The following is a 10,367-nucleotide window of genomic DNA, read 5'->3' on the forward strand; positions in this document are numbered from 1 at the left end:
ACCATTATACGGATATAGTTTTTATTTGGGTGATAGCTTTCCCATAAGGAAAAAATATATATTATACAGAATCAAGGTTTAAATTAATGAGCTACTCTAAAACTATATGTTATGGCAAAAATAACATGGATGATCCATTAACACTATATGCTAATAGTGCTCGACGTCGTATCTCCACGTGATCGGGACACTTAACCGATGCATGAGAGTCATTTTAGTAACCTTTCATCACTATATCAATAACCCTCCCAAACACTCGCTATAAAAGAAATTGCTTAGGCAAACTCAGATAGAATAATCTAAATCTAACTTATTTAACTAAATAATTGACTTAAGTATGAGGAATATTATTAAAAATATCCCCAAATAGTTCGGATGTTCTACTCAATGAACATCACCTTGAGATAGATTTGAAAAGAGACCGGATTAAATCTGAATCACTTCTAATTCATATAACCAAAATCTAATCTACCATTAAAAGAACAAGAGTAGAGATGGGAAATAATCTTATCTTTCATTCTATATGTATACATGGATAATATTGTACATCTAAGAGAGGATAATATTCTCCACTCACATTCTTATATATATATATATATATATATATATATATATATATATATATATATATAGTCGTTGTCCTTGTATTTAGTGGTGGAACATGTTCTCTGATGAGAGGTCGAGCACATTCCACGTTGTCTGCAAGTTGCATCACTTGTGTGGTGTTTAATTCTCTTTTGTGGATTATAAATGTGAATATGTATTTTCCTTGTGGTTTTCAATGATTTATTCAAGTTTTATGACTACAATAATAAAAACAATAAATCATAATATCTCGATTTATTGAGATCAGTTACATTGATAGTTTGTCTTTATTAAATTCTATAAAAATAAGATTTATTTATATTTTCTAATAAAATTTTCTTATCTTTCTACTTCTTCTTATACTATTAGTGCTAATTATTGTCTTCTTACTGTATGTCTTTATCATATCAAACATTTTCTCTAACTTGATTCTAAAATTACATCTAGTGGTTTATGAAAAAAATGTATATTTTTATTGTATGACTATAGAACCTAAAAATAAATAAATGAGTGGATTTACACTTTGATGGATTATAAGTCATTGGTCCATATCACATTAAACATTTTTCTCTTATTTGATTATCTATTGTAATTACATATAATTGTATGACTATCGAATCTAAAAATAAGTAAATTTACACTTGGATGGATTTTAAATCATGGAGGTAGGTTGTAAATATTATCTCCTTAGCTTCTTGTACTTTATTCTCGATTGAAATTACATATGATTGATTGTTCATGAAGAAAATTTCTTCTTATTTTATGACTATATAACCTAAAAATAAGTAGATAAATGGATTATAAATAATTAGGGGTAGCTTGCATGTGTAAAATTGCACATGCATTGAAGAAGAGAGACGCAGTGAGGTAGGTCGCCATTTGCATGTTAGCTAAGAGTTACTATGTTTCATGTGGCTATTGCACGGTAGAAATGTGGTGTCGAAGAGAATGACTTTAAAAAGATGGACATGCTATAATTAGTCCGATTTAATTGACCATCAATTGTTGTGTTGTAGGGAATTTCAGTAAATTTCACCATTTTCCGCATGTGTATTATTTTTTCATGAAAAAATATATTTATATTTAGTTCTTTAAAAATGAATACATCTTTGCTTTTAAGACTCATCTGCCTAATATTCCTTCCCTCGGTAGGGAAGGATCCTCCAATACTTTTTATTATTCGAGAAAAGTCTCCACTAACTCATTTTATCTGAGAATTTACTGAGGGATTTAAAAAATATATATTAATTTTACCCTCCACTTTTTTCTGTAAAATTTCTTAAATCAGTTCAAATCAGGAAACTAGTTTAGATCAACTGCGAGGCTTCCCTTTGTCATCGTTTTCGTCTTCTTTGTTCTATAGTCAAAAATAAATCTGATTTATTTTAATTAAATAAATAAATAAATAAATAAATAGAACTATTTCGGATTAATTTGATTCACTCCTTATTTATAAAATCATATAACAAACTTGAAAGGTCAAAAATATCGTCTGTTTCTTTTATCAAAATAAGAGTGTTTTTTCTATAGTGATGATAGAGAAAACAACTATTTCGTCTTTTTTCTATAGTGATGATAGAGAAAAAAAATAAATAAATAAATAAAACTGAACTATTTCGGATTAATTTGATTCACTCCTTATTTATAAAATCATATAACAAACTTGAAAGGTCAAAAATATCGTCTGTTTCTTTTATCAAAATAAGAGTGTTTTAAAGAAATTCTTAATAAGGACATCATTTTTTTAGGATAAATTATCTTTTTTTATATGTTACAAAACAAGAAAACAATGTAAAGAAAAAAAAAAAGAAAAAAAGAACACACACCGTTCCAAATGGAAATACCAGACGCGCCTATGAATCAAGGAGTACAAGTACCGCAATAACACTACTATTGGTCAAATTTGGATTTGACACAAGTAATCACCGTCACAATGTCATATTGCCCGGTTTGGAAACCATCACGAGCTTGTGCTTAATTTCTCCGAATGACGCCACATAAAGATGACCAATTATAGTAGGGTTGGGAGTTTAAGTCCAGTTGTGCCTAAAATTGGATGACCTCGTGTACCGTCACGTTGACTTGGTAACCCAAAGTACATTTATGCTACGGTAGATTTATACCTTTATGGTTGAATCATCATGATAGCATCCGTGAGTCTCCAGAGATGCACACAAAGTCATCGCACGTAATTTTCCTCACGTCTCGTCTTTGGACTAATGAACCAGCCGTCACAAAGTAGAAAATTCACGTCCTAAGATCGGGACCGGAAATTGAGATGTGCACTTGTCCCATCTTTCGTTCTTATGTCAAGTCAAAGTTAGAAAATGAACGATGTCTATCTTGTCGGTTCATCTAATCAATCATGTAATCCGGAATTTTTTTGTGTGCGTTTGAATCCTATAAATTCATGCATAATTATTATTATTATTATTATTTTGTAATCTTATGATACGAGACATTTACTGTCTAACTGGAATTTCGAGGTTAGAATATGATGATAACATGAGCTGCTATATAAATCAGAGTAAAAATTATTATTTAAATTATTTCTGAGGAATAATTTTCTTATAATTAAGGATTTCTCTGCATTTAAAATAAACCTCTCTGAGTCTATGAGAATTTTTAGCTCATCCGTCTTTTACCATTTATTTTAAAAATTATTAATTTGAGAATCATATGATCTTGTCGAGCACGCATCAACAAAAGATTTAAAAGAAACACTAATTTCCCGACTAACTAATGCTCGCATTAGGATTCAGAATGTCATCTCCAGATTCAACTAATAATTTAGGATCTTGAGCACGATGATATTCAAATAAGTCAAGTCAATAAATAATCAATACATTAGATTGACCATTAAATTTGACACCAATAAAATTAAATTCCAACCATAGGAAACTCTAGGATGTGACATGGGGCTCCGTGAACATTAGTACATGAGCGTAATTGGTAAGTCTCATATTTGAATTAATTTAACATAATATTTATGAAAAATCAATCTTAAAAACTAGTATCAATTAATTCCAATTCGTATCAGTCATGGATTTGGAGAACCGGGATGGACACAAAGATGGTAAGCACGTAACTAATGCCTCCCCCTCGCCGCCTCGCTTTTTATTACTCTTGTTTTGCTTCGGTCAACAAATTTCCTTTCCTTGTATTAATTAATTAACACGAGAGTTCATCGATCTCACTTTCCTGCCGACTGTATACATGTCGAGGCAATGAGCCCACGTCGACTCTACGCTGACCTGTCACTATCCGACTCACGAATCAATTAACGATTGGTAGCTGATCGGTTACAAAATCAGCTATCATGGTTTAGGTTTTTATAAATTTAAAACGGAAATCAAATCGGTTGAGATGGTTTCGATTCTCGATTTTAGTTTCAGTTTTAATTTATTGACGTCGATTCTATCAAATTTGGAACCAAAATTAACTCGATTCTAATTTGGAAACAGAACCATCTATTTTATTTTTTTACATTTTTTTAAAAATATTTCTTTAATCTTTTATTACGCTATTGGAAGGAGGCACATTACACCAAGGTTCTGATTACAGTTTAGGAATAGACAAATCAAGTTTTGATTCTGATTTAAAAACTAACGATTCTTGACTTTAGAATCAAAATCGAACCAGTTGAAGTGGTTCCAATTTCGAATCAAAATCATAAACTTTAATTTTTATTTTTGATATTTTAAAAATATCTTTTCGATTAATCATTTATTAACTATTGAAATAGATAAATTAGGGATATTTGATTATTTATTTTTTTATGATCAATTTAGAATGACACAATCATCAAATTATTGATCCAATTTGATTTGTTCTATTTTTTGTTGATTTTATTGGATTTTATACTCTAATTTGGTACATTTTCATTTTAATTCTATAATCAAGTATAACACCATTTATTTTACGAGTACAAAACTATAAAATTTGTCCAACTTATTGAAACTCAGTTACCATATTTATTTATATATTTTTGATTATTTTAGAGAAATTTCTAAATCTAATTTGATGGAAAAATGAATCAGTTCTGTTCATTTAGACGCGGAATTGAACAAATTGAGACGCGCAGGTAAATTTAAAGGGGAAAAACAAAAACAAAAAACGAATGCTCAAAGATAAAGAGCCAATTATGGACGGCTTGTTTCATGTAAATTGCCCACATTTGTCCGTATGACATAAATGATGAGAAACCAAAATGCCTCTTCTAACGAGTTGCTTAAGGGTGAAGCAAAGTCATTAAAGAGGCAAAAAGGGCATAACCCCACGAGTCTGCCCATCGCCTTTTTCCGTCCCCTTCTTTATCCTCTTGGAAGCAAGTTGAGAACCGGCTCAATATTCTATTCCATAGGATTTGGTTTTTGGTGTCCGACCGGTGCCGCAAGGTACCACTGGTGGGCGTCGTGGTGATGGATTCGATCGACCCAATTCGTGTCAACCAATTGGATCGGTGAAACGTGCAAGTCCGACGATGCGCTGCTACGAGGGCCAATGAGAACTCGTTGTCTTGGCTAAGATATATGGTGGATACGCCCCCTTTCTACGTAGTCCGTTTGGGGTTTCCGCCCAATCGAGCAATCCTTTCCGATCTTTCTTTATCGACGGGGTGAGTTTTGTAAGAATATTAATTTAAATTTTTAATTAGAATATATTTCTTTTTTTTTAACATCTCTTATTTATTATTATTTTTTAAAAGATTTCTAATGATATAATAGAATGAGCTGATCATATAGTGAATCGATTACTATTGTGTTACGAGACGATCAAATCCTTCGTGTATAAAGCTTATCATTATGATGTTTTTAAATATGTTTTGTAAGTCCAATTCGTATCGATGGATTCAAAGCTAGATTCATATAAAAAATAAGTTATAAATAGATATTTTTATTAATTTAAAAATAAAAAATCAAATAATGACCTTCTGTATATTAATTACTCTTTTTGCAGAATAATATAAATTTATTTAAAAAATATTGTAACTGAAGTTCATGCATAAATCTATTTCAAGGATTATGAGATGTGTTTGAGAAATCTATAAAAATGCTTTCAAAAAAATAAAAAAAAAATCCGAGAATTTTGAGAAATTTTACAATTAAGACGCAATTCTCGAATGAGTGTGATGATATTTTGGAGCGGGAGGAGGCCACACCCGACGGGACCAACCTCGTCAACATTTAGGCAGCCGACACGAGTTGTAGAAACACCACGACTTTAACGGCACGTTTGCGCGAGCGTCGGCGCCGTTTCTTCCATCGTCATCTCGCACATTAAAAGCCGTTTTCCACCCCCTCCGTCTCCTCTGTCCCTGCCTCCTCTCACCGAGTTAGAGCCTACCTTGTTACTACTAGCAGGGGGTAGAGAGAGAGAGAGAGAGAGAGAGAGAGAGCGAGCGAGGACGCATAGGTATGGGGTCTTTGGAGATTCGGGTCTCCTCCAGAGAGGGTTCTAGCGACTGCGGCGGTACCGGGAGGGTGTCGGCGGCGGAGCTGCAGGGGATCATGGACCGGATCAGATCCAGGGTGGAGGAGCATAAGGTACAGGCGGCTATGGACATCCGGAGGCTCACCAAGACGTCGTCCAGGAACCGACGGCACCTCTCCCCCGCCGTCGAACCCCTCGTGTCGATGCTTCGGTCCAGGAGCTCCGAGTCCAACGAGGCCGCCATCCTCGCTCTCCTCAATCTTGCCGTTAAAGATGAAAGGTGCGTTCTGTGGTCTTTCCTCGGGAGAAAAACCCCTTCTTTTTTTTTATGTCCGATCACCATGTATGCTTCATTATCCGTAGCAGTTCTCTTGGTGATTTGTTGTTTCAGCTTCTAGGGCTCCCGATTTAGGTCACTTAAAGATGCAGGAGAAGACTTTACCTCCTCCTTGCTGTTGTCACGTTGTTTTGTCTTTATTGGTTTCACTGCTTTTGTGAGATGAGAGATTGGTAGCTCAAAGGAAGCTTTTTTCTTTTAGAAAGAGCCACTTCGACAAAATTGATTGTATGGTTGCAAATTTAAGATCATGGCTTTTACATGTAAAGCTCTTTCGAAGAATTAGTCAGAATTAATTCAAACAACTATCGGGAAACAACATAAACTAATTTTACTGGGAGGAGTTTAATGTCTCGTGGTCAATTCCTTACTTTTGGCTCAGGAGAAGTCTGATTTAAGTCAGTTTTCCATTCAGTTATACGGTACAGTTTAAACTCACAGCATATTGAACTTTGTTTCTCCTAAGGAACAAGTACTTTGCAGAAACCACAAAGTAAGTTTGGTAATATCTAAGAACAATCGAAGGTATGATCACAAACGTAGAAGTTTAAGGTTAGCACGATGAAGATGCTGAGATGCATAGGTGTGGTTATTGAAAAGACAGAATAAAATTAATTTGTATTAGTAAATATTCAAGATTGAGGATTAATTGGAGAAATCTTTCTAAGATGATTATATTTCTAGATATTAGTGAGCCAAGATGAAGACGGTGAGATGGATTGACATGGTTATTGAGAAGATAGAATGAGATTAACTTGTACTCATAAATCATCAAAATTGAGGATAAATTGAGAGAGAGAGAGAGAGAGAGAGAGAGAGAGCTGTAGATGTTTATTCAGATTTATGAATTTTTTTATACTGTGTTTCTGATAAAAAAAAAAGAATATTAAATCCTTTGCTAAATTGCATTGTGATCTATATTTACAGGAACAAGATCAGTATAGTGGAAGCAGGGGCACTGGAACCACTAATTAGTTTCTTAGAGTCCACAAATGGTAATCTGCAAGAGTATGCTACTGCTGCACTCTTTACCCTTTCTGCGTCATCCGTCAACAAATCCAGGATGAGTGCCTCTGGAGCCATCCCCCTTCTCGTCAAGGTCCTTACGGATGGAAGCCAACAAGCTAAGATTGATGCTACCGTGACTCTCTACAATCTCTCCACCATCGTAGACAACATCAACACTATCCTCTCATTCCATCCTATCCCTCCTCTGGTTGCCTTTCTCAAGACCTGCAATAAGTCCTCCAAAACATCTGAAAAATGCTGTGCCCTCATGGAATCATTGGTTGCTCTCGATGAAGGGAGAACTGCTTTGACATCTGAGGAAGGTGGGGTTCTTGCTGTGGTAGAAGTTCTGGAAGAAGGGTCTCCTCAGAGTCGAGAGCATGCAGTCGGAGCCCTATTGACGATGTGCGAGAGTGACCGAAGCAGATACAGAGAAGTTATACTGAAGGAAGGTGCTATTCCAGGTCTTCTTGAGCTCACTGTTCAAGGGACATTGAAGTCTCAAGCAAAAGCTCGTAGACTTTTGGAGTTATTGAGGGACTCTCCCTATCCAAGATCTGAACTACAAGCAGACACACTGGAGAATATTGTCAGCAACATCGTGTCTCAAATGGATGGTGATGAGCAGGCAGAGAAGGCAAAGAAGATGTTGGCTGAGATGGTTCAGATCAGCATGGAGAAGAGCTTGAGGCACTTGCAGAGAAGGGCCCTCATGTGCACTCCGACTGAGCTGCCGCTTGGTAAACGCCCATCGGAAGTATCATCAAAATAAGCCTACCTTTTCTATCGGTCTATCCTTCCTTCTCTTTGTACATGTAAGTAACAGGTGATGATGAAGAAGAAAGAAAACATAAGGTAATAGAATGATGCCAGTCCAGGCAACTGATGGTGTCAGGTGACTGGTGAAGCTTGCTTACGTTGATCTTGGGTACCTTTGCTTCTACGTGGTATACTTGAAGTGTCAGTAGAAGAACATTAGCTTGTCTGTACAAAACACGTATACTCTTTTGTTTCCTGATTTATTGTAAGTGCTACAATTCTCAAGTATCACAGTCTGCAGAATGCAGAGGCTACAAATAAAAGGTTTATCTTGTTTATATGGATCAACTGCTTTGATATTTTTCCATATATATATACGAACTTAAAGGTGGATTCCAGCTTTGCAAGGGCACAATTTGAGTCGGTGTGTCATAGATGCTCTTTCCTTTTTTAGAACAGTCGATCAATGGCGTTACGAGGTGTTTCACCTGAAGAGTTCTGACACCGGAGAATCTGGGGAAGGCTAATTGGGAAGCTGCTAACAATTTGTTCTTGGGAAACGGGAGACACATCAAGCTTGTCTCCTTTAATCCCAGTCAAGAATTGTTGAGAGAATATTCTTAATTCATTGTTAATCCAACATATACTCTTAGATACAAGAATGATAAGACATAAAAAGGAAAAGAACATTAATCTAATACTTGTGCTCTATATATGCTAAGAAAAGAACGTTCACTAGATTATTTTATGTTTATTTGAATAATTATATTCATTTATTTATTATATATCTAGATCATAATTTTTTATAAGATTACATACATTATTTTTTATTTTATTTTTTAATTTAAATAAAAATATATATTCACTTTTAAATAAGTATTAAAAATGTTGGAATGAGTAAATTTATTACATAATATTTAATTATTTTTTAAAATAAAATTTTATAAAATAATATTTATGTTAATATATATTTAAAATATAATTTTTATCTATTGTTTATCAAACACTCAAAATATTCTATAACTTCACATTCACTTAAACCTTTTTCTTCGAATACACATTAAAAATAAGATAATTTACCCAAAAAAACACCTCACTAATAAGGTTTTACCAAATGATACCTCAATATTTGAATTTTAGTAAGGGGCATACCTTTTTTATATTATGATTAGAATATCCCTCATAAAATCAAATAATGATAGGTGATGTCCCTTGACCTTGTTTGACTTCAAGGTTTTTTGGGTTGAACCAATTTATTTCACATGAAATAGATTAGATTGGTTAAAGAAATCTCATGATGGTCATCGTCATTGCCAATAGGAACTTCATTAGTGTTCTTGGCCTAACATAACAGTGGAACGAGTCATAATTATCGCCTTTCCATTAGGTCTCTATGGTCATAGTGGTCATTGCCAATGGGTAGATAGTCGTCGTCACCTTCCCATTGAACATTGGTGGTCATGGTCGTCGTTGCCTTATGAGCATCGATGGTCGTGGTCATCATCGTCGGGTAGGAGGTCACTCTCGCCTTTCTGTTGAACCTCAATGGTCACGGTCGTTGTTGCTAGGGTAGGCCATTACAGTCACCTCCCCGCCAACAAGAAGTCTACCTTCCCATTGGTGGCCATCATTGTGGTCAATGGTTAAGCCTAGGTGATTATCAAGGCAATCGAGGCGTAGCCTAGCCGTCGTCAATTGGTCATCGTCACTATCACTATCCATTGTCAATAAAACCTTGTAGAGCCTAAGCGATCAGTGGTTCATTATTGTAACCCCATTTAGTTTTATGTAGTCTCACTGAATCGCTACATGACTAGCCATTGTATTGTTGCATTTGCAATGTCACTAAAGCCTCAACATTATTTTTTGTAGTGTTGTTGTTGAGTGTTGGTTGCATCGGCCTATTGTTGAGTGCATCATCGAATCATTTACTATAATAACAAAAAATACATAGTATTAGATGAATACATCCTTGTAGCCTAATATTATTAATTTCAAATATCATTTAAGTATACGCTACTTATAATAAATATGATTATCTTCCGAAAGAAATGTCCAATTTTCTAGATGAGATTGATAGTTTCAATGAAACACTATCTTTGTCGATACTAGAAGTAATTTTGGGAAGCAGTCGTTCTATATCAGACCAAGTTGAAGGATCTACCTTTGCAAAACTTCCAAGTATCAAATTTTGTTTTCGGAAGTGGTGATGAGTTATAAGAGCAAATTGAATGATCTTATTCTA

The 10,367-nt window shown here is 34.5% G+C and overlaps 1 protein-coding gene across 1 annotated transcript; it reads left to right on the top strand.

Annotated features, from left to right (window-relative positions):
• Window positions 1-5,857: 5,857 nt before the first annotated feature.
• On the top strand, window positions 5,858-8,460 carry LOC135619480 (U-box domain-containing protein 3-like). Its single transcript, XM_065121525.1, has 2 exons — window positions 5,858-6,298; window positions 7,283-8,460. The coding sequence occupies exons 1-2, from the start codon at window positions 6,003-6,005 to the stop codon at window positions 8,133-8,135; spliced, it is 1,149 nt and encodes a 382-aa protein (XP_064977597.1). The 5' UTR covers window positions 5,858-6,002; the 3' UTR covers window positions 8,136-8,460.
• Window positions 8,461-10,367: the final 1,907 nt, after the last annotated feature.

This window comes from Musa acuminata, chromosome BXJ2-8, assembly GCF_036884655.1.
Source record: "Musa acuminata AAA Group cultivar baxijiao chromosome BXJ2-8, Cavendish_Baxijiao_AAA, whole genome shotgun sequence".
Lineage (NCBI taxonomy): Eukaryota > Viridiplantae > Streptophyta > Magnoliopsida > Zingiberales > Musaceae > Musa > Musa acuminata.

What these genes read in the sequence shown, in the direction of transcription:
- LOC135619480 (XM_065121525.1), top strand. Translation starts at nt 6,003, where the DNA reads ATGGGGTCTTTGGAGATTCGGGTCTCCTCCAGAGAGGGTTCTAGCGAC. An exon ending in CTTGCCGTTAAAGATGAAAG is followed by an intron (nt 6,299 to 7,282) that starts GTGCGTTCTGTG and finishes CTATATTTACAG; the next exon opens with GAACAAGATCAGTATAGTGG.